Source organism: Cynocephalus volans, chromosome 1 (genome assembly GCF_027409185.1).
Source record: "Cynocephalus volans isolate mCynVol1 chromosome 1, mCynVol1.pri, whole genome shotgun sequence".
Classification (NCBI taxonomy): Eukaryota; Metazoa; Chordata; class Mammalia; order Dermoptera; family Cynocephalidae; genus Cynocephalus; species Cynocephalus volans.
The window spans coordinates 39,249,437-39,274,301 of record NC_084460.1 but is presented as its reverse complement, the minus strand read 5'-3'; the positions used below and the strand labels follow the sequence as shown (position 1 = coordinate 39,274,301).

The 24,865-nt window shown below is 49.2% G+C and overlaps 1 protein-coding gene across 1 annotated transcript in view; it reads left to right on the top strand.

Annotated features, from left to right (window-relative positions):
- Positions 1-24,621, top strand: part of JPH2 (junctophilin 2) — a 65,489-nt gene extending 40,868 nt beyond the window's left edge. The window contains exons 3-6 of the mRNA XM_063098062.1: positions 17,908-18,026; positions 19,924-20,660; positions 21,460-21,554; positions 22,861-24,621. Of these exons, the coding sequence (XP_062954132.1) occupies positions 17,908-18,026; positions 19,924-20,660; positions 21,460-21,540 (937 nt within the window). The 3' untranslated portion in view covers positions 21,541-21,554; positions 22,861-24,621. The remainder of the gene's footprint in view (positions 1-17,907; positions 18,027-19,923; positions 20,661-21,459; positions 21,555-22,860) is intronic.
- Positions 24,622-24,865: the final 244 nt, after the last annotated feature.

Sequence of the window (24,865 nt, the reverse complement as noted above, 5' to 3'; positions counted from 1 at the left end):
CCAGGAACTAGACTCTGGGGGCTCTGGATAGGAGCACAGACCTTGAACGAGCTTGGACAGGCCTTGAACACAGTAGGCACTCGTAAATGCTTGTCAGTGACTGACTCATTCGTGGGCTCAAGGGGCTCTTAGGAAAGAAGGATGGACATTCAGACAAACAGGTTCCTGCCTGAATCTTGTCCAAAGAGGGCAAATGTTCCCCTCTCCGTCCTCCTGTGACAAATGGTTTATCTCCCAGCTGGGGCTTGCTGGTGGAGCACTGGAATAGGAGCCACCCAAAATGGACAGGAGGAACGCAGCCTGTCCCTCAGCTTCTTCCATCCTTCAGAGGTTTGTACTAAGTGGGGAACAAACAAAAACACAAATGTAGAACAGATCAGCACAAGTATATTTCTTGCTCAAGTCCAAAAAGGGTGCCCTCCTCAATGGACAGCTCTCCTCCAAGTGATGATTCAGGGATCCAGGCTCCTTCCACCTGTGGCTCTGTCACCTTCAACATATGGTTGCCAAGGTCGTCATGCTCTACTGCATTAAGCTGGCAAAAAGGGAAAACACACAGAAGGATGCGCGTGGAAGGTTTTTCTTGGCTGGTACAGGAAGTGGGCAGGCACATCATGTTTTAACACGTATTGTTGGCCAGGAGCCAGTCCCATGACCATGTCTTCCTGCAAGGGAGGCTGGGAACAGTGTAGGTGTGTGCCCAGGAAGAAGAGGAACAGGGTTTGGTGAACTGCTAATGGCTCTCAGCCACGTGTAGTGAACGTGACAGTCAAGGTCGTTTATCATCCTAGCTCTTCGTTCTCGCATGACATTGTCAGGCTGACCTCTTCTCAGTTTCTTAAACACTCTGTGTATGTGTGCATACACATCTTTCTGCCTTGGTTTTTGCTGTTCCTTCTATTTGTGTGCAGGTAGAAGAGAGGACACTGGTACACAGCCTGGAAGTTTCTCTTCAACTCTCTCAGCTCCTTCACTGAGCAAATTACAGGTTTTCTTTTATACGGATGCCTCCTAAGACCCACTCTGAGAATTGCCCTATGATAAACAGGGGAGGGGGCATCTCATAGTCATAGACAGCAAACTTCAAGAGCTTTATGTCAAGAGAGCTAATAATCTGTTTTTCAGAGGCGGTCACAGAGATTTCCAGGGTGGACGTGAAACATAAGGGTCTGAATTTGCTGAGATAATTAATTCTTTTTTTAGTTAATGTCTCTTATGAGAAGTAGTGTGCAGATTAAATAGCTCTCCAGGGTGGGAAAAACCCTGCTTTCTAGAGTTTGCCAATTTCCATGGTGTGAATACTGCCACTGTGGCCGATGTCAGGCTACCAGGGAGATGTCTCTGAATGCAGAGCTGGGCAGACTTGCAGGCAATTAGCTCCCCGGCGCAGGCAAGGGCTTGCATGAGCCAGCTCCAGCACTTGACCCAGCACATGGACTGATGTCTTCATCCTGCTTTGCTTCAGGCTGTAGCTGAGACCCATCTTCTGGGAAGCTTTCCAGGCCCCTTTTTCTTCTTGGCCATCTATTTTAGAAGACTGAACATTCTGTATCGGATTATTTTCCTTCAGATCTTTCCTACTAGTCTATAAGCTCCTTATGACCAAGACATAGGTTTTCAGTTTTTCTATCCTTATTGCATTGACTGATGCCTGCATTTAGTTGGCACCAAGCACACACACACAGAAGGCAGGCAGGATGGAGGATGGAAGGAGGTGGAGTTGAAGAATACCAGCCTATAAGCCACTCTCTGTTCTGTGACTTCTTGGCAGTGTGACCTCAGGCAAATCCCTTCTCTTGTCAAAGTCTGTTTCCTTGCCTGTCAAAAGTTCCTTTTTTTATTTTCCTATGCTCCAGCTAGGCCAGCTATTGCTGCATAATCATGATGATGATGATAATCGTAGCAATAGCTACCGTTTATTCATTCAGCAAATTTTTGTTAAGCATCTACTCTGAGCCAGACCCTATTCTAGGTACTGTGGATTCATCAATGAACAAAACAGACACAAATCCCTTTCTTAAGGGTTTTATGATCTACATTTGCAACAGGCCACGAACTGAGTGGAATTTCATGGGCATCATATTGTTTGATCTCTGGACATCCCTGAAGGGCGAAGCTCCATTTCACTGCTGTGGGAAGTACAGCTGTATGAGTTGCCGTGTGTCAGCCAGTGTGTAAGGGGTGGAGATGGGATGCACCTGGCACCTACGTTCTTAGCCATCACGATGTACTCCTCTGTCCCCAGCATCCTCATTCCTGCCCGTGCTACAGCCTTTGTCCGTGCTGTCACCCTGGCCTCTCCTCCATTTGATCTGTTCCCATGAGCACATCCCTCAGGCCCACCTGACACCTGATCATCCCTCCCTGATGGTGTCTTTTCTGTGTCTCAGGTCCTGTCTCCAGATCCTTCCTCGTTATTCAACCAACCATGGTTGGTCACAGAGAATGGAATCCTTTCCTTCTTTGCTTGCTCCCTCACGACCCCACTTTCCCCTTTCCCTTCATCCTACCACCACAGGGCCCAGGCATGGACCCACATGAATAAACTTCTCTTAGTTAATACATTGAATTCTTTAATTTTTTTTTTTGGACTCAAATCTTGGTTTTAAATGTCTTCGTCGTATGAGGTATTTATTCTTCCTGGGAAATCTGAAGGTCAGATCTGCTAAAGCAAACAAAGTCTCAATACCCCTTGTGTGCACGTACTGTGTGCTGAGTTTGGTGTTCATTGCTGCGGCGTTTCGAAGATGAAAGAGACATAGTCACCGATCTTTGGCCTCAGTTGGCTCCTTAGTGTGGTCAACGTCAGGATGATCACATAGTCCCGTGTGCCTGGGACAGTACTGGCTCATGCTAGGTATAATTATTAATAGCCTTTCACTCTCAGATGCCATAGTTTGAATGATAAATTCTCTGGTCACCCTGAACAAGTCTTGAGAATATGGCCTCTTACTGCTTTAAGCACTTTGCAAATACCAAGTGATTTAATCCTCTCAACCCTAGGATATTGGTGCTGTTATTATCTCCATTTCACAGAGGAGGAAACAGAGGCGCAGAGCAGTAAAGTCACTCACTCAAGGTCACAGAGCTAGGAAGAAGCAGGCTGGGTTTTGAACTCAGGTCACTTGGTGCTGGAGTTTTCCAGCTCAGCTACTCCCTCAGCAAGAACTTCCTTAAGGTCTTCCCTGACACCTCCCCACCTGAATCCGTGGACTTATATCCCGGTCTTGACTGCTGTGACGTAGTTTTGTGGTGGGAAGACAGCCACAGGGTTGGAATTTCTTCTGGATCCCTAGTGCCTGGCACAGCGCCTGGGCCAAATAAATCTCCAGGAATGCTTTTGAACCAAGGGATGCAATTTTCCAGGGCAGGGGCAGGGTTTGGCCCCTCCTCATGGCTTCTTCCTCCCCTGTCCCTGTGGCAGCAGGGATGTCAGCCCCCAGAAGCAAATGGAGCTGCCTGGAATTCCTTATCAGTTTTCAGAGCAGTCTGCGGTAGGACCAGAGCGGGTGTCAGTGACACTGGGGGCTGCTCTGGGAAAAGCTGGAATGCCATAGCCAGCCCCACCTGGGGAGGGGCCGGAGGTGGGGGAGGGTGCTGGGCAGGGAGGGCTCAGCTGTCACATTCCTCCAGCTCACAGAAAGCTCTCCTGGGCGCCTTGTCCTTATTTAGGCAGGCGATGTCTGCTGACTTGGGCCTTGTCGGATGCCATTGCACACTGGCCCGCCAGGGGTGGGGGTGGGGTGGGACAGGGGCAGAGCACACCCAGTGCTAAGTCAGCAGACTCTTGGGTGGACAATCCTGGCAGACCCGGACTCCCCAGGGTGGAAAGTTCAACCCCTGAAGAGAAAAATCATTCTCTAAGTAATAGTAACAAAACCAGCAGCTACCATTCGCAGAGTGCCTACTGTGTGTGGGCACCATGCTAAGCTGGTCTGTAAGCTCCAGGAAGTGAGTTTCTCCTGTTCACTGTTGTACACCCGTATCTAGCTCAGGACCTGGCACACAGTAAGTGCCTAGTAACTGCTTGTCACAGGTGAATGAATATTCATTTCACATGCCACATTCACTTACTCCTCACAGTGATTATCGTGACAGCTCAGTGCTCTTATTAACCCATTTTACAGATGGAAAAACTGAGGCTTGTTGAGGTTCCTTGACTTGGCAAAAGTCACAAAAGTTGGAGGTGGGGGAGCTGGGGTTTGAAATCAGGTCGTCTAACTCCAACACTAACTAATGCTGCCATCTTTTGTTTTGGTGTAAGCCACATGGAATTCCTGGCTTTCCTCCTTCCTGGCAGTGTGAGTTGTTTGGGCTACATAACCCCCTCATATATTGAATGGGGATTGAGAGTGATGTCTACTTAAGGGGATATTGTGAGGGTTGAATGAGATAACACACGCAAGTGTCACAGCGTAGTGTCTGGCACATAGTAGGTGCTCAGCAAGTATTGTCTATTAAGAGTGGTGGTGGCGGTGGCGATGAGACAGTGATGATGATGGGCTCTGGGGGATTTAGCGTCCTCCTGCTGGGTCTCATCCACGGAATGGACTGGACAACTGGTGAGACCGTTTCCCAGTAGCCTTCATCCCCTCCCGGGGCACAGGGACAGTTATGCCCTGTGGAGAGGGTGGCAGTCCTGTCTCTGGTTTCCTAAAGGGAACATTCACTACTCTTGGGCTGTCTGAAGTCTCCCAGATTCCCAGAGCAGGAGGCTGGAGGGGCTGGGGTTTTAACTTCTGTTAGTACCTGCCACGTAATCACATTCTCGTATCAGCTGCTTCCATGAGCACCTACTGTGTGCACAGACTGTCTGGACTCCTGTCCCTGGCTGTCTGTGTGCCACTGGGAAAGTTATTGAAATGGTCAGAGTCCCAATCTCCTCATCTGTGCACTGAAGATTATAATAATCATATTTCTCTCATATGATTGTTGTTTGGGTGAAATGATGTAACATGCAAGCATTCAGAATAGGGCCTGTCACATAGTGTGACCCTTCTGATGTGTCCATAACAGAGTAGCAGTATGACTAATTTTCAATTGTTGAAAACTGAAAATGATCACACAGGTTTCTCTGGGCCTCGGTTTCCCCAGCTTGTCTCCGTGTTGGTATAAAATGAGATGAGATGCTTTCTGAGGCTCCTTCCAGCTCTGTGAGTCTCACAGTCAGATATATATGATCCATTTAAGTCAACAGTTATCCAACAAATATTTAGGGAGCGCCTGCTATGTGCCAGCTTGTGTTCTGGTGGGTGCAGAACTGAAGCTTCTGCTTCTTGTGGGGCTCATAGATTAGTTAAAGGAAGACGAAGTAACCTGGCAGGTAAGTACAGGGGGCTGTAAGAGCAGAGACCTGGCAGTCAAAGTAAGCTTTCATGGGGAAGGGTTCTGAAGGATGAGTAGGAGTTTGCCAAATATAGATGTGAAGGATAAGGGTGGGGACAAGAGTTCCCAGGAGAGGAAACAGCCTGTGTGAAAGCCAGAGATAGGAAAAGTAGCTAGGGCACATTTGAAGAACTGGAAGTTTTTGTCTGTCTGGAGGGCTGAGTTTGGAGTGAGGTTAGCGAGGCTAGCAGGAGCTAAGTTATGAAGTTGTATTAAAGCATTCTCACATTATCCTTCAGGCACTGGGAAAGGCACTGAGGTCAAGATCAAATTTGCTGGGGGTGGCCTCTGGGGAAGGCTTCCTGGACTGGATGGGGCATAAGAAGGAAAACTTACATCCAGGGTTAGTATCCAACTTGACACTCCAGCAGGGTCATGCCAGTTGTTCAATTTTGGAAATTTAACTGTATCAGTTTGTAGGCAGCAGCTACCTTGAGCCCCCTAAGTGATCCCTGCCCCTCATTGCTGTCCCGTCCACCTGGCCTCTTGCCCAGGACTTTGTCTTCCCCAGCATCCAGCAACTAAATGGTTAGCCACCTGGCACAGCAGGCGGCCTCCTTACCATTCTCATTAGTTGGGGCCCCACCTCCACCATACCAGTTGCTAGATATATTTAGTGTCACCCCCCTACATACATCTCAGTCAAGCTTTCCAGCTCCAAGAAGGCATTAGAGAACATCAGAGAGGACCAGCCCAGAAACCTGGGTTATAACCCAATACTTGCCCTGTTCTCACAAGGTAGGCAGGAGTTTAGACTGGAATGTCCTCTAGGGCCATCCTGCACTGGCTGATGCCTGGGTGGCACCTTGGAGAGGCATAACACAGGCTTTGGAATCAGTAGACCTGCATTTCTGTCCCATCGCAGCACTTCCTGGCTGTGTGGCTGCCCCCATAAGTCACATTGCCTCTTAGAGCCTGGTTTCCATGTCTATCTAGTAGACATAATCATACCTACCCCTTAGGGTTTTGGTAAGGAATAAATTAAACCATACCTCTAAAAGTTCTAACATCAACCAATGCTGGATTTTTAAAATACTTACTAATTTATTTTGGAATAAGTATACTATCTGCACATTCATAAGATCTAAAATGGTTGTATCAGTCAGGGATCTGGCAGGAAAGGGTATACTCCAAGTGTTTAATTGAAGAGAGTTTAATGAAGGTGCTGTTTGCAGAGATGTGGGCAGAAAATTAACAAGGAATGCTAAGGCATCCAGGACTGGCAGCAGTGGGAAGCTGTTAGCACCCCAGGTCTGAAGGGGCAGGGAAGGGGGGAAGTGGTGTTGTTACTGGAGGCTGGTGGGTGAGAGCTGCCCCTGTGGATGAGGGAGTCAGGTGGGAAGCGGGAGAGAGGAATAAATGCCCAAACCTCTCTCTGCTCCACCCTCTAGCCTCTTGCTGGTGCCTTGCCCCGCCATTGGCTGGACCCAGTTGTAAGCCAGAGAGCAAGGGAGCTGGGTGGTGCAGGCAGTGAGGACAGTCTCCCCAGGTGACAGCTGGGTGGGGAATGGTTGGGATAGGGGAAGGGGAGGAGATGGAGCAAAAGGAAAATAACCGGCCCAAATGTGTGTGTATCTGTCTGTCTGTCTTCTTCCCTTCCATCTTGATCTCGGCCACCTAGGTTTCTTTCTAGTAGGCAGCCTGTATTACCAGTTTCTTACCTCATCTTCCACAAATATTCTGTATATAGAAGAGCAAACACATTTGTTTGTTTGCTTGTTTACACAGTGTTACATACACTTACACCTTGCTTTTTAACTTAACACATCTTGGAATTCACTCTGTCGCTACATAAAAATCGATCTCATTCTTAGTATTGGCTACGTAAAATTCCTTCAGAGGGCTCTACCATAATTTAGTTAACTGGATCCCTACTGCTGGCTTTGGGTTTGTTTCCAATCTTTTGCTATTACAGTGTTGAAATAAATACCCTTGTACATGTGTCATTTTGCACAATTTGAGTATATCTATCTGTTGGCCAGATTCCCAGAAGGGGAATCGTTAGCACAAAAATGTGTAGATGCTAGATTTGTAAAGAAAAAAAAGGTTGAGCACTTTGAAGTGATAACTATGCATATATGGAAACATGGAAAATTATTTAAGTGAAAAATGTATAATAGTAACAGCTAACTCTTCTATAGTGCATACTCTGTGCAAGGCACTGTTCTTAGCGCTTTATGGATATTAACTCATTTAATTTTTGTAACATCTCTGTAATCATCCCCATATGTTAGTTACCTATCGCTGCGTAACAAATTATCCACAAACATAGCAGCTTAGAATAACACACATTTATTATCTTGGTTTCTGTGGGTCAGGTAGCATGGCAACTGGGTCCTCTGGCTCAAGGTGTCTCAGAGGCTGCAGTCAAGGTGCCAGCCAGGGCTGTGGTCTCATCTGAAGGCTGGGGAAGGATCCATTCCAAGTTCACATATGCGGATGTTGGCAGGATCCAGTTTCTTGCAGGCTCTTGTACTGAGGGCCTCAGCATCTCCCTGGCTGTTGGCTGGAGGCTGCCCTCAGTTCCTTGTCGTGTGGGCCTCCATAACACAGCAGCTTGCTTCATCAAAGCCAGCAAGAGAGTCTGCTGGCAAGAGAGAATTCACAGTCTTTTGTATACTAGTATAACAGTTACATCTTATCACTTTTGCTATTTTGTATTCATTAGAAGCACGTGTCTAGGTCCAGCACACACTTGAAGGGAGGGGATTACACAAGAGTGTGAATACCAGCAGCCATCTGGGAAATCTGCTTGCCACCCTCATTGTTCAGAAGAGGAAACGGATGTGCAGAGAGGTTAAGTGACTTGCCCAAGTCACAGAGCTAATAAATTTCTGAGTCAGGGATCCTAACCCAGGTAGCATGACTTCAGATTCCATGCTCTTAACCATAATGCCTAAAAATTGAGTCTCCATTGTGTTCACAGCCCTGTTCGAAAAAAAAAAAGGGGGGGTGTGTCCATGGATAGACTAGAAAAGAAGGCTCATAAGCTTAAATAGCTATTGTGTTAGGGCGGTGGCTTCAGAGTGCTGTTGCTTTAATATTACTGTTTTTACAGTTTGGAAAATGTCATGTTAAAATCAGGCAGAGACTTTTTGAAAAGAAGTTTCCCTCATAAGTCAAGTTAAGCAGACCGGGCATTGCTAGAGTAGCCATAACTTTCTGATGTTAATAAAAACAACATTGGCAGCTTGAAATTAAATCATGCCAAGGTTTTGATGCACTTGCCTTAAAATATTAATGAAACACTTCCGTATGAAGCATCCCAATTCTCAGGTGTTTGTTGTGTGTGTTTTGTTTTGTGTATTCTTTTTTTTTTCGGTGAATGTCCAGCATGTTGCAGTCCTCAAATGTGGTTATCTTTGTTGCATTGGCATAATCTGTGACTTGTACATTCAACAATAACATTTAAGCAAGTTTTATTAGCAAGCGATATTTTCAGTTAATAAATGTTTCAAAAGTCATTTAAGAATGGATTTGAACTTGCTGAGTGTAAAGATTGAACCTCAAGTCACTGTAGCTGTGGTAATTGCTTACTGTATTAGTTTAGATGCTAGCACTGCATGTGCTGTGCATATTCTGATTTTATTAAAATAAAAAGTTGAACTGCACAGTCAAAAAAAAAAATAAAAGGAAAAGAAAAGAAAGTTTCCCTGTGCTTCTTTGAAACCCTCTGCCAACTCATGCAATGAAGGTCTGTGGCCTCCCTGCTGGGTGGCAGCTGACTCCAGGCTGGACTGCAGGGCCCAATCCTCTGTGGGGAGGAGGAGCAAGGTCTGAGGTCCTCTCTCTGTCATTTTGCTGGTTGCTACAGTGCAGCCAGACCTCAGTCCTACACTGTCAGCCAGGCCCCAGTGGACCAACCTTTTTTCTGGAAAGTGAATGGGGACCACTTGCTGACAACCTAGCTCTGGCCCCTCAGACCTGCAGCGTGAATGCAGAGTACAGTGCCCCTTGGGGAAGAGGCTGGGTTGTGGCCAGTCCCAGCTGCTGAGCCCTTCTGGAAAGTGAACTTGAACCGAAGCAGGGTAGCAGATATGTGAGTCGGCACAGGCTTTGGTGCCAGACAGACTTGGGCTCAGGCTCGGGCCAGCTCTGGACATACTAGCTCTGAGCCTTGGGCAAATGATTTTCTGAGCCTGCATTTCTTCTCCTGTGAGGTGGATTGCCCTGAGAATGACATGAGCTCACACAGGTAATTTTAGTTTCCTGTGGTTGCCATATTGAATGAACACAGACTCGGTAGCTTAAAACAATACAGATTCATTCTCTTACAGTTGTAGAAGTCGGAAGCCTGCAACCAGTTTTACTGTGCTAAGATGTCAGCAGCTCTGGTTCCTTCTGGAGGTTCCAAGGGGAGGGCCCACTTCCTTGCCTCTGGAGCTTCTAGTGGCTGCTGTCTAGGTGGTATGAGCCCTTAGGTTATGTCCCCTTTTTTTCTTACTAAAAACAGTGTTCATAGATCTAAATCTAAGAACTAAAACCGTAAAATTCTTAGAAGAAAGTAAAACAGTAAATCTTTGTGATCTCGGGTTAGGCAAAACCTTCTTAGATACAACACCAAAAGTACAGGTGACAAAAGAAAAAACAGATAAATTGGACTTCATTAAAATTAAGAACTTTTGTGCTTCAAAGGACACCATCAAAAGAGTGAAAAGACAGCCCACAGAATGGGAAAAAGTTTGCAAATCATATATCTGATAAGTGACTTGCAGTAGAATATATAAAGAAATTTTACAACTCAATAACAAAAAGACCAAAACATTAAAAATTGAAATTAAAAAAAAATTAAAATTGGGCAGGAGATCTAAACAGGCATTTCTCCTAAGAAGATAGACAAATAGCCATTAAGCACATGAAAAGATGCTCAACGTCGTCAGCCATCAGGGGAATGCAAATCAAAACCACGTTGCAACTTCACTTCACAAATCACTCATCTGGCAGCCTTGGAACACCAAGGTCAAGGATTCGGTTCCCCGTGCTGGCCAGCTGCCAAAATAAATACACAAATAAATAACAAAAAGCTTCCACAAAAACAAAAAAAGCCAAATCACTTGTATGGCTATAATAAAAAAGGACAATCATAAGTGTTAGAGAGGAAGTGGAGAAATCAGAACCCTCGTATGTTCCTGGTGGTAAAATGGTGTGGCCACTTTGAAATCAGTGCCTCGTACGTTCCTGGTGGTAAAATGGTGTGGCCACTTTGAAATCAGTGCCTCGTACGTTCCTGGTGGTAAAATGGTGTGGCCACTTTGAAATCAGTGTGGCAGTTCCTGGAAAGGTTAAACACAGAGTTACCACGTGACCCAGCAATTCCACTCCTAGGTATAAACCCAAGAGGAATGAACATATATGTCCACACAAAAAGCTTATACACAAATATTCATAGCAGCATTATTCATAATAACCAAAAAGTGGGAACCACCCAAATGTCCCTCCACTGATGAACAGGGAAATAAAATATGGTTATCCACACAATGGAATCTTATTTGGCAATAAAAAGGAATGAAGTACTGACACGTGCTACAAGGTGAATGGACCTCAAAACAACGTTTAGATGGCATATCTTTCTACAGGGATACATATCTACTTCCAAATTAGCTGCAATCAACAGCATTTTGGAAGGGAATGCTGGTAAGCATTGTTATAATAATAAAAGCAACAATAATAATGATAGCTAATATTTTAAGTGCTTAGTTACACTAAGCACTTTTATGTTATCTCGTTTCAGACTCCCAGTAATTTTGTGAGGCAAGGTTATTGTCCCCATTTCACAGTCAAAGAAACTGAGGCCAGAGAGCAAAGGTCAGATACCCAAAATGTGCTGATGCTACAATATAGATTTGAGCTTGTGCCCTTGACCCCTCTGATGAGGGCTTCCTGGTAGGACACTACTGATCACTGTCTGTCCCTCTTGCACGTGGCACTGTGCTCCCCATAGTAGGGGCTCAGCACATGTTTGCCAAATGAGGACTAATGGAATCCCTGGTTTGTTGTGGGGGGGAGGTCCATCAGCCAGGGCTTGCTGACTGTGCCCCTGCCTATGTCCTCAGGGCATGGGGGGCTTCCTCCCAGACAGATCTCTGGGCTGGTGGCCGGACACCCAGCTGTGGTTCCTCCTCTTCATTGCCTGACTTGATCGTTCTGGGGGAAACAGCCAGACCCAGCCAGAGCTGAGGGTGAGGGGCTATTTTGGGAGAGGACAGGGCACTGGCATCTCAAGCATGCCCACCTCATGAAGATGCTTGGCCACACTGTCCCTTTAACCACCTCTGCAGCCTCCAGAGAGATTGGCGGAGGCCTGAGCCAGGAACTCTGATTATCTGCCTCTGTCCTACGAACCTACCATGTGCTTCTTGTGCCTAATGGTTTTTTTTTTTTTTTTCCATTCTAAAGTGAATAATTCAGTGGCATTTTTGTACATTCAGGATTTTTGTTTTAGTCCCCTCCAAAAACTGTGCTGCTTATTTATTTTATGTAACAAGCACGTTTATGGCATTTCTTGTATTTGGGCTGCTGTCCTAAGAGCCATGTGACTGTTAGGTCATTTCCTCCTTACACTGTTCCTCTGAGGTGTATCCCCATTTTATTTATCCCCATTTTACAGATGAGAGTCTGGGACTCGTTCAAGGTTATAAGGAGTAGAGCTGGTATCTGCATCCAGGCCCCCTGGCCAGAGTTGCCCTCTCTTAGTACTCCACTGTGTGGTGTATAGGCTTTGCCCTGAGCCCCTGTCTGTCCACTGATTTCCAGAAATGTTAGCTGGTTGACCTGGCAGGACCGCATTAAGCTGTGAGCTCCCCAGATGGATGCTGGGTCCTGTTCATCCCCACCCTGGGTCCCCACACATGGAGGACCTGGTCCAGAGTTGGTACCAGGAGGATAGCGGCTTGGGGTAATGGGTGAAAGCTTGGGCAGATTCACCTTCTAGCTGTGTGACCTAGAGAAAGTGGCTCCACTTTTCTGAGGCCATATGTGTTTATAAAGGAGGTTGTAGCAGAGTCAGACACAAAGTGCTCAACAAATAATCAAGATTAATATTATTAATAACAGTGGTAGAAGAGACATTTGCTGATAGAATGCATTAGAACAGAGGTAAGCAAACTTTCTGTAAAGGACCAGATGGTAAATATTTTTGGCTTTGCAGATCATACAGTCTACTTAGCTCTGGACAATATGTAAACAAATGAGCCAGGCTGTTTCCAATAAAACTTTATATGATCACTGAATTTTAAATTTCATATAATTTTCACACATCACAAAATATTGCTCTTGTCTTTTTCCAACCATTCAAAAATATAAAAACTTTTCTTAGCTTATGGGAGGTACAAGAACAGGCAGCGGGCTGGATTCAGCCTACCGCTGTGATTTGCTGATCCCTGCAGCTGAATGTGAGTTCTGCAAGGGATTTCTGGATGTTCGGTTTGCTGCTGTGTTCACAGTGCCCAGTCTGTAGCTCAGGTGGGTTTGAGCTGGCCCTTTAGGGCTGGGAGTATGGAAGGAAGGAAGAGCATCCCAGGTGGGGAACTGTCTGAGCAAATGTGTCAGGGGTAAGTCCAGTGAGTGTCCCTCTTGGGCACCATGAAACCACCAATGCCTGGGTAAGACAACTGGGAGACAAGGCCAGCTGTAACCAGGCAGTTAGGGGGCTGGGGGTGGGGAAAGGAGGCAAGGGTGGAGGTGGATGCCCTAGAAGTGGTGCTGTTGGGTGACGGCCCTGCCCCATCCCAGAACCGACAGCCTTATTTTTAACCCTGCTGACGAAAGTTATTCGGAATGAAATCAAGAAGAGTGACTACTCCCTGTCCCTCCCCCTGCCCCAGTTACTGCTCCCTTCCCTTCCCCCAGCAAGGTCAGAGCCATCTTAAGAGACCTTCACCCAGAGGCATGAGTCTGGATATGGGGAGGGGTCAGAGCAGAAAAAGCAGTTTCCTGCAATTCCCTAGCAGAGACTTGACTCAGGGAGAGAGCCTGGTGCTTAAAGAAACTCACTCCAGTCTCCTGGGGGGTTGAGTGGGCCAGGAACATCCCAAGATGGGGATGGATCTTCTCTCTCTGCTGAGCACATCCTTCTCAGACTTCAGTGTGCAGCACAAGCGTCTGGAGGGCATATACAACAGATTCCTGGGCTCTTGCCCCTTAAATTTGGATTCAGGAGGTTGGGCTAGAACCTGAGAATCTGCATTTCTAATAAGCTCCCAGGTGATGAGGATGCTGGGGGTGGGGTGCATGGACCACACAGCGAGTGGCACTGGACTAAAAGTGGTAGCCTCCGGGCCACAGCAGTTCAGCTGCCCTTCCCAGGTGAGCTGTCTGTGTACCCCCCATCGAGGCTGCCTGGAGCTGAGAATCCGGAGAGCCTCAAAGGCCATGCTAAGTGGTTTGGACTTTATTTTGAGCGTGGTAGGCAGACTTACAGAGATTTTAAGCAAGAGGTGAGGCCATGGCTTGTATGGTAAAGCAAGTTCTCCACGCCGCCGCTGAGTGCAGGATCAGTGGTGGGGAGTGAGCCTGCAGGCCGGCAGGAGACAGATGGGGAGGCGGGGCAGGAGGAATGGCAGAGCGAGGGGAGCGGGACAGACAGGAGTTGGTGACTGATTGGCTGTGGGTGTTGAAAGGAGGTGGGGAGGGAGGTGTGGACGAACTCTGGGATTCCTGGCTTGAGGCTTCGAGCTGGGAGTCATCCAGGGATCAGGGACATGGGGGGTGGGGAGAAGGGCTGACAAGGGGCCTGTGGGCCAGGCCGAGGGAGGTGGGCAGCGGGGTGCGCTTCCTTCCTACACAGCAGCCGTTGTTGCCTTGGGCTGAGTGGCCACCCCCTCTTGACCCCAGAGTTGATCCCCCAGAATCTTCCAGGGCTCTGGGTGGTGGCTGTGGTTCCTGCCCGAGGAGTCCCGCAACACAGCTTCCCAAGGCACCAGAAAATGAGCCTCCTTCAACTCACATGACCAAAAAAGGACATTCTCTCAGTCTGAAGGTTTGCCCGGGGTCCTTTCCCTCCTCCCCCGACCTGGGGTTTCAGGTTCCCAGGGAAGTGGCTCGGAAAAGTTTAGGACTTTGTCTCACACATTCCCAGTTCAGGCAGAATGAGCCTGAGGATACCCATGTACCACACTCTGTTTTGATGTCACAGATGTCATCCTCCCCTCCTCCACCGTCACCACCGCCATTGTCATCGTCATTATCATCATCACCATGTGGGCTGAATGCTTTCACAGGCTGCCTCTAATTTAGTTTTCACAGTAACTCTGAGAGGGGAGAATTATTATCTCTGCTTTACAGATGGAGAAACTGAGGCACAGAGAGGCAAAGCCGCGCACCCAAGGTCCTAGAGTCCCAGTGGGGTCGGGACTAGGGGGAGGTGCAGGAGCCAATCCAGTCTTTATTCCCCTCCCTATCCGGTCTTTATTTGAAATTTCCTTCAAAGTTTGTTCGTCAAGGATTTTTTTTTGCATGAATTTTGACTTTTAAAAATACAAGGGAACTTCAAAAAGTTCATAGAAAGATTTGAATTATCTTTTAATTCTGTTTTTCCATGAACTTTTTGAAGTGCCCTTGTATTGCATTAAAATATGATTTATCTTGATTTCTGAGGTTTTTGGCATCCCCATAAGTTTTGCGCCTGAGGTGAGTGCCTTGGCCGTCTCACTCTGTCCCCAGCCTTGGTAGCGCCAAAATTGGAACCCAGGGCTGCTGATTCTTAGGCTGTGCTCTTCACTTTGCCCTGTGCTGCCTCCTCACCAGCACACATGTGCCTGCATGCCTGTGTGTGTTCTTTATGCATTCTTGCATTCATAAAATATTCTCTCATTCAGTAAACATTGTGGCAGTGTTGCATAGCAGGGAGGCAGGGTCTTGGAAATCAGGCGGTTCTGGGTTGAAAATCTTACTCCACTGCTAATTACTGAGTGGAAGTCGAGCCTGTGGTTTGAGCACAGACTCAGGATCCCGGAATGCCTTGATTTGAACGCTTGCTCTGTTACTTACTAGCTGTATAAGTCTGGGTGGATTCTTTAAAACCTTCTTGTGCCTCGGATTTCTCCTCTGGAAAGAGGGATGATGGCCACATCTACCACCTAGAGTTATTGGGGGGATTAAACAAGTTTATTTCTGTGAAGCCTTTGGCACAGAGTCAGTGCTTGGTAAGAATTAACCACTATTTTGCATCCTTGAGCAAGATACCTCTCTGAGCCTCAGTTCCACACCTGTGGAGTAGGGATGAGTAAAAATGACCTCACAGGCAGTTTTGATGGTTGCAAGGGATAGATAAAAGGCCTGGCACATAGTACAGCTTAAGAGAATTTATCTCCCTTACTGTGGCCCCACTTCTCTGCTGGAGACTGAGATAAAGAGATGCAGGCACATCAACTCCCTGAGGAATTAACTCATCTGCAGAGAGTGGACACTCTGACTGGACCTTGAAGTTCCTCCAAGGCACCAAGCTCTTGCCCTGTCTCAGGGCCTTTGCACGTGCTTTTCTCTCTACCTAGCTCACTGTCCCCATCTACCTCTTATGGGCCTAATGCATGTATTTCTTCAGGTCTCAACTTACATGTCTCATCCTCAAGGAAACCTTCCCTGACCACCCCACCTCCACTGCCAATCTGTATTAAATCATCCTGTTTTCATTGCATTCTATACTTTTCCTTCTTGGCAAGTCTCACAGTTGTAATTAAATACTTGTTACTTAACTATATTTTGTTAAATAAGTTTTGTTGTTTATTTACTATCCATCTCCCTCACTTGACAGTGATGGCAGGGGCCTCTCTGTTCCACAAGGTCTCTGTCCTCAGCTCCTGGCTAAGCTTAGATCTGGGCACAGCCTCTACAGTAGTGCTCAAGCATGCAGGCTCTGGAGTCATGTTGCCTGGGTTCAAAATCCCAGCTCTTGCCCTTCATGACTCTGTGACCTTGGGCAAGTTACTTAACCTGTCTGTGCCTCAGTTTCCTTTTCTGTAAAATAGTGATAATAACAACAGCACCAGCTACCTAAGGCAGTATGATGATTATATGAGATCATCTTTGTAACTCCTTTAGAACCATGCCTGGCCCATTCATAAGTGGGGCTGTGATTAATTTAGAAGGTACTCTGTCAGTCAGGCTAGACTGACAGCTGAAACAAACATCTCCCAAATCTCAGGTGCTTAATTGCAGTAAATGTTTAAAGCTTGCTCCTGTCACATCTAGTGTGGGACTGTGGCAGGGAGGCTTTACTATATGCAGTCATTTATGGACTCAGGTTCTTTCTATCGTGTTTCTTAACTCGGAGTCCACAGGTGGCCATGAACTTGGATGTTGTTTTAGGTTAGGTACTCAGGAAACAGAGCCTGAGATGGGGCTTCTTGTGCAAGTGATTTATGGAGGGAGGCTGAGGATAGTGGGGAGGGAGAGAAGCAGGGTAGGATAGGAGGATAGGGAAGGATCAAGCAAGGATGTGGTCTCTGGGTGACCTGGAGGGTGAATTGTACAGTGCTGCAGTTGGAGTTCATTCCTCTAGGGGCAAGAGGGGTCTGGCCAGAGTCAGTCAGTCATTGGTGTGGGTTTCCTGGGTGGGGAGTAGGTGGGGTGGTATTTCAATTCTAGAACAAGGTGGTTTCTGTTGGTTGCAACTCTCTGGGGTAGCAATGAGCCGTTAGCAGCCAACACTCACACAGCCAGGGAGTGGGCCCATTTGCCCAGTGAAGGGATTTGGGCAGGGCACTGACTGTCTCTACTATAGATGGGAAAATTACATCTCTATTTTTACTAAGCTATAACTGAGATTTAGCATTTTCTTTAATTATGGAAGGAGGCAATACACCATAGTAGTATTAGCGGTAGTGTGACTTAGTCACAATAGAAATTGCATATATTTTCACGTCACATTACTGTTGTTGCAGTTATTCCTGAACTATCCTTTATGCTAACCTGCACTTTCAGATTACAGTACTTAATACACCTGATAGATATTTTGTTTAATGTGTTAATAAAGGACATAGATTATTATAATTTTATTCTTTTACATATTTTGGTAACAGTGTGTCAAAATAACTGCATCTTTTTGTAATCCTGTGTATTTTATGCATTTTAAAACATTATTCTGGCCATTATTCTGGCTTCACCAGACTATCAAAGGGCTCTGTGACACAAAAGAACTTCAGTACCTAGTTCTGGGGCCTTGGCATCCTCTGCATTCAACCAGTAATGTGCGGAAAAAGAGAGGGCACAGAGGTTTTAATGGGCCAGGCCTGGAAATAGCGTACACATGTCTTCCCATAATGCATTGGCCAGAACTCAGTCACCTGACCATACCTAACTGCAAGGGAGCTGGGAAATGTAGTCTACCTGTGTGCCCAGTAAGTAGAGGAAAGGGTCTGGGGAATGCACAGCAGTCTGGGCCACTGGATTTGGTAAATATTCGTTGACAGCCTGAGTGAGGGAGTGAATGCTGTGTCGAGGGTGTCCCTTTGTGGGTTGGGGAGAAGGGGCAGAGGGCTGGTTCTATGGAGGGATCCTGAATCTCCTGTTATGTTGTCTTCTTAGGACAAGCCACGCCAGGGCCAAAGCTGAGGCAGCAGAACAGGCCGCCTTGGCCGCCAACCAGGAGTCCAACATTGCCCGCACTCTGGCCAGGGAGCTGGCTCCGGACTTCTACCAGCCAGGTAGGCCAGCCAGGGAGGGGAAGGGCAGGACAGGTTAGGGGCCATCCCTGGGGTGGGCACTTTTCTTTGATTGCTGGAAAGCTGAGATGCCCACATGGGCTCATGCATGCTTATGAATTTTAGGAACTGTGGGGCATGGTGCAAACGTGGGATGGGATGATGCAAGGGGAACGTGGGGGAGACACATCTCTGCCTTCCTGCTGAGACTGTGGTGGGGTAGCAGAGGCTCCCAGTTGTGGGCACCGACTCCAGCCTATCTCTTCTCTGTGCTCTGCACAGGGCAGATGATTGGAACTGGTGGAGCTTAGAGCAGGGGAGGTCTCAGATGGATGAGAGGAAAAAGGGCTTCCCGCTCTTGCTCAACAGCTTCAGTCAAGCATTAATTGAGCACTGCCCACAGGTCAGACACTGTGCTGGGCTCTGGGGGTACATAACTGGGGTCCAGAATCTGGAAGGAGCAGAGAATCACAAAGACAGCATAGCAGGGGGTGGGGCATGTGGACCCTGCGTGCATTTAAATCCTACCTTCACTGTTTACCAGCTGGGAGAACTTGGGCACGGTATTTAACCTCCATAAACCTCAATTTCTTGATCTGTAAAGTGGAATTAAGAATAGTGCCTACTTTTTTGTGCATGGATTAAATGCCTGTAAGGTGGATGTCCAGGCCACTGTAAACTCTCAGTGACTGTGACAGTTGTCTCACTATTATGATTACATTTCATACAGCATGGTGAGTGCCGTCTACTTAGAACAGGGGCATTGGAAACTCACAGGAAGCACTTAACCCACTTAGGCAAGGGAAGGCTGCCCTTGAGAAAGGCCATTTGAGCCAAAACTTGAAGGCCAAACAAGAGTTCACCATGTCAGTGGGTCTCAAACTTGACATGGACTGCTGGGCCCACCCCCCGAGTTTCTGATTGGGTAGGTCTGGGGTGGAGTCCATGAATATGCATTTCTAACAAGGAGCAGGTGATGCGGATGCTGCTAGTCTGGGACCACACTTTGAGAACTACTGCACCAGGTAGTGCTGGGTGGGACAGGTGAACCTAGAGGAGGGGACCATGGATGCAAAGGCACAGAAACTCGGGACGGAGTGGAATGCTGGGAAGCTAGATGGTAAAATAGGCAGTGAGTGGTAAAAAATGAGGCTGCAGAGACTGATACAGACTTGCACTTGGATAGAGCAGTGGGAGCCCCTGAGGGCAGGAGACTGGTGTTCTCTGCATTGGGGGCTTTACGATGAGTGATATGATTAGATTTGTGTTGCCTTAACATTATTCTTGCTGGAGCAAGGAGACCAAAGGGAGACTGGATGGAAGACCTAGGAGAGCAGATCTGTGCCTGGAAAGATGTCACTTCTGGTCGCCGTGCTCCCCCTGCTGGTCCCAGGAAGAGCGACCCTGTCTAGCCGCCTCTGCCTTGGGTGGTCGTAGCAACAGCTGTAACTCTCTATGCTTGTGCCAGGCACTGAGCTCAGCATTTTACATCCGTTTTCTCAATTGATCCTTCCATTAGTATTTATGAAATAGGTATGATTAGGAGCATTTTTCAGATAAGGGAATGGAAAAAGACCAGTCAGTGTCTGCCTGGGTGCCAGGCCTGACTCTGCCCTTTGTCAGCTGTGTGACTGAGAGCAAGTAATTTAACCTTTCTGAGCCTCTCTTCCTTCATCTGTAAAATGGAGTTTCACAATAGCATCTACTACATAGGGTTATTAAAACGGTTAGACGAATTAATTTTTGGAATTGCTTAGAACAGTGCCTGGCACTCGGTCAATGCCATGTGAGTGCTGACTGTATAAATGAATGGAGGCTCAGAGGGTTAGACGGCTGGCCCAGGGTCACCCAGCTGCGGTCCTGGGGTTCGAACCCAGCCTCCCTGTGCTGTCCCCGGCAGGTCCGGAATATCAGAAGCGCCGGCTGCTGCAGGAGATCCTGGAGAACTCGGAGAGCCTGCTGGAGCCCCCCGACCGGGGTGCCGGCGCCGCGGGCCTCCCGGAGCGGCCCCGCGAGAGCCCCCAGCTGCATGAGCGCGAGACCCCGCGGCCCGAGGCTGGGCCCCCGTCGCCGGCCGGGACGCCCCCGCAACCCAAGCGGCCCCGGCCCGGGGCGGCCAAGGACGGCCTGCTGGGCCCGGGCGCTTGGAACGGCGAGCCCGGCGGCGAGGGCACCCGGCCCACCACGCCGTCCGAGGGCGCGGGCCGCCGCAGCCCGGCGCGTCCGGCCACCGAGCACATGGCCATCGAGGCGCTGCAGGCGCCGCCCGCGCCGCCCGCGCCGTCGCGGGAGCCCGAGGTGGCGCTGTACCGCGGCTACCACAGCTACGCCGTGCGCACCGCGCCGCCCCAGCCGCCGCCCTTCGAAGACGAGCCCGAGCCCGAGCCCGAGGTCTCGGGTTCTGAGTCCGCGCCCCCGTCCCCGGCCACCGCCCCGATGCAGCCCCCCACGCTCCGAGGCCCTGAGCCTGCGCCCGAGACCCTCGCCAAGCTGGAGCCCAAGCCCATTGTCCCCAAAGCCGAGCCCAAGGCCAAGGCCCGCAAGACTGAGGCCCGAGGGCTGTCCAAGGCCGGGACCAAGAAGAAGGCCCGGAAGGAGGCAGCGCTGGCGGTGGAGGCAGAGGTGGAGGTGGAAGAGGTGAGGCTGTTGGCATAAGGAGTGGCTAAGGGCAGGCTCCCTGGAGGTCGTAGGGCTGGAGGCAGGTGCAGGCGCAGGTACAGGCGATTGGGGGAGGGTTTGCTGGGGGTGGGGAGAGACGAAAGCAGGATAGGGCAGGGGCAAATCCAGCAGGCCTGTGGGTTAGTCCAGTGTGGCCTTGGCCTGATCCACAGAGGAGTTTGGAGCGTAGGTGACACCGCAGTGTCCTCCCACCTTTCGGCAGGCAGCTACCTTTGCCCTTGGTATCCCAGCAACAGATGCAGTTCTCTGGAGCAGGGGGCAGCTGGGAGTCGTGAGCAGCTGGAGGGTGGATGCACTTGCCGGGTGGGGAGGATTTGCGTTGGGCACCGGCAGCATCTGCTACCAGGTGTAGCAGGGAGGGCTTCCTAGGGGTGGAGGAGGGGCCCCACCAGGATTGGGTTGTGGACCTCCCGGCTTATGGGAGGCTGGGCGCTAGGAACAGCAGGAACAAAGAGTGAATTAGGCTGTGAGGGACTGACGAATGTGACCAAGAGGAATTAGCAGTCGGGAAGGCAGGGTACCTGGGTTCCAGGGCCACTTCTGCCCACCATGTGACTTGGGACATGTTCTTGTCCCTCTCTGGACCCTGAGGGATTTGGTTAATTCTTTCCAAGAATCCTTCCAGTTCTGATGGTCTGCCACCCAGGTTACAGGATACAGCAGGAAACAAAATGGATTGCTCTCAGGAGGGTCTTTCCAGAAGTTTCTGCTCCTCTGTCTAGCCTTGTGATTCAGGTAGCCTCTCTCCTACTCCCAGGTCCCCAACACCGTCCTCATCTGCATGGTGATCCTGCTTAACATCGGCCTGGCCATCCTCTTCGTTCACCTGCTGACCTGACCCTCATCTACCAGGTGTGGCCAGAGGAGGGGGGTGGGAGCCTATAGGGAATCTGGGCATCAGGGTTGTGGTAGGAGGGGCCTATTCAGTATTGGGCATCTGTCCTGTGACTGATTGAGGTCCAACTCCCAGCAGAAGCAGGGACCCAGAGTGTGGGTTTGATAGGTCATGCCCTCCCCAACACACACACACACATGCACACACTTCCTTAGCTCAACATTTACAGAGTACTTGCTCTCTGTCAGGTGAGCATGGGGGGATTCGTTCACTCATTCATTCATTCATTCATTCGACCAACATTTATTTATTGAGCAACTGCTTTGCTGGGAGATGGGGATAAAGCAGGGATTCACTCTGCCCTAAAAAGTGAGGTGAACACAAACTAAAGTAAACCCTTAACTTACAGCTCATTATGTGAAAGCCTTGCAGTTCAAATGTCGAACAAAACAGATCTTGACTCCTTGAGCCCAGACTCCCACGTCTAGACTTTCACCTGGGATGATGGAACCCTCTTTTCTCTGACCTGCCTTTTACTCTTGCCCAACCTTAGTCTTTAATCACTCTGCCCCCCCCAGCCCCACCCCTTCCTCTGTCAATTGTTCCATCTCAGTTTTCTCCCTATGATGGAGCTGGGGGGCTGGATAAGTTCCCATGAAAAGCTGTGGGGTAGTCTGGGTTGAAGGAGACTGGCCCTCACTGGTCTCAGGGTGATTTATCTACAAGACAAATATAATCTCCCTCCTGCTAGGACCAACCTTTACAGCCTAAGTCCTGTGCTTGGCGATGCTAACAGTTTCTGCCTCTTGCTCTGCCCCCACCAAAGACCCCCCCTTCTTTGATCTTAGCTTAGTGCGGGCTGGAGGTTCCTACTCAGTCCCAAAAGAGTCTGTGCTGTGACCATGTAAATAGCCAGTGACAATATTAGCCTAGTAGGTGCTGCCCTGGGGGTGAATGCTGAATTCTGTGGGTTCAACATTTCACAGGGGATCTGGGATCACTTCGTGCAGGCACCAATTACTTGGATGGCCTGAAGGACGAAATGATGAGCCAGATGACAGTGGGGAGGAAAAAGGAAGGGAAGAGTGTATCAGCAAAGGGAACAGCATGTGCAAATAAGCAGAAGCTTCAGGGATTTGTCTCTGATTCACTGAGTGTCAGAGCCAAGGGGCTAGACTATCCTGGGGGATGGGAAGATGAGATCTTGCCCCAGAAAAAATGAAGCCTCAGGCTTGAGCTCTGCACCCAACTTGGTGGCTCACCCTTGGGGTACCTTCCCTCCCTCACTCTCCTGACCCTGTTCCTGTTGCTGTCTCTTTGCAGAGCCAGGAGTTCCTGCTGAGGACGTGAGGACCCATCTTTTCGCAATGCCAGGCAGGGTGACCAAGGAGGACTGGACTCTGGACCCGGAGCCCCAGGGTCCAGCTCACATGCATACCACAGATGTTTAAGGAGGTGTCCCGTGGCACCTGTGCTGGGTGGTGGTGATGCCAAGAGGAATAGAATGTGCCAGAAACCCTCCAGTCCGTCTCTGCCCAGGGGCAAGGAAAGCCTGAAGGGAAAGAGCCCTGGTCTCTTGAACTTCCTGATTTCTTCCTGTCCCTCATCCTCATCTACTCCCTGGCCTGCCCCTAGGTCACCCCCTCTCTGGGCTTTTGTGTGTTTTGGGAGAAGTCACCTAACCAGGATATTAATATTAAATCTCATCCCCTTCCTCCTATCCCCCCTCCACATTAATTTAACCCTGTGGCTGGTGGGCCAAGGCCTGCTGGGGAAGCTTGGGGCGAAGAGGGGATTGAAATCCCTTTTACTGGGCAAGGGAAACCCCTCAGACCAGTGCCAAGGCTCTTCCTTTTTCAGCCTTGACCCAGCACAGACTCTGTTCCTTGCTTACAGATGTTTGGGGTGACAGTAGAGGAAATGGACATGCTCAGTTTGAATATCCCACAATACAGAGCTCTGTCTCCTCCCACCAGTCCAATTAGCTTCCCTTCTGGACCAGTGGAAGAGGGGGAGACCTGAGGAACTGGAGCCTCTGGCTGGGAAGCCACTGACCAGGTGGCCAGCAGGCAGGGGTGGGAAGAATGGTTAAGGTGCAGGTCTGATGGCCCCTGTTTCTGAGTGTGTCTGAGCCTGAGGCTGGGATTGCATTTGGGGCTTCCAGTGTGCTGGAGGTGCTAAGGGGTCAGGTGCAGGAGCCCTGGGGCTGGCGAGATAAAGCTGCATTGCTTTGTCCCCTTCTCCACCAGGGTGCTCTGCCAGCTTAGGGGAGCATGGCATGGAAGCCCATGGAAACCCAGGCAGATTTCCCTGGGGCAGAATCTCAGGCAGGTGCTGAAGGCAAGCTGCTTGTCAGGAAGCATTTTCCAGAAAGAGAAGAGCAAATCTGGTGCTCCAGCTGGGTGCAGTCTGTGCAGGGATGAACTCCTTCAGCTTGCTTGGCAGAAGATTATACTCGCATGTACCCCACTTAAAGATACTTTGTACCACACTGGGTGTCTGTGTCCTTGTGCTTGCTGGGGCTGGCCTGGTGGCCAGGGCTTGTTTCCCTGCCCCCAGGAGGATGGAGGGAGAGGGCTTCTAGGCCCCTCCAAGCCTGGGGAAAGATGTGGTGATGGCATCCAAGCAGAGCTTAATCCTGGTTCTATTTTTCTGGATCTTGAGGGTTTGGGGATTGTGGCTGGGCCTCCCCAGGACAGCTCTGGGACTTGGAAGTTTGCTTCTGCTGTGGTCAACTTCCCCCTTTCCCCCTCAGTACCTGGGATTCTTCTTCTCCAGCTTCACACTTGCTGTTTTCAAGCACTGCTGGGGCCTGGTGGCTTGGCTGGAATACTGGACTGCATTTGTACAGAGGCCCCTCCAAATTTTCCCATCCTTAGTCAGCCATGGTCCATGGCTCTGCATCTGTGTTTGGGCTTTTCTGGACTCCTAGGGAATGAGGGGGGTGGGCTGGGGGCACTTGTCCAGTGCTGGGGGTAGGCCTTTGGCTACCAGAGCTTCTGGGCCTAGTTTTGGGGCTGATGTTTGGGGTGAGGCTTGGGATGCCACAGTCTGTGCAACAATAAACCTGCATCTGCTCACGGGCTCCGGCTGGGCTGTTGTCTGCTTGTGAGCCCAGGATGAGGGACTGGCTGAAAGAGGGTGGGGGAGAGACTGGAGGTGCCAGGTCCTGCCAGTTCCTCTCTCTTGCAGTTCCCATAATACTTCTGAAGGGACATCTGAGGAGCTTCAGTCCTGGAGGGGAGGCTCAAAGGACACAGACCTTCCCTGGCAAAGTCTCACTTTCTAAAGCAGACTTTAAGAAGCTTCTCTGAGTAGTTTAGGATAG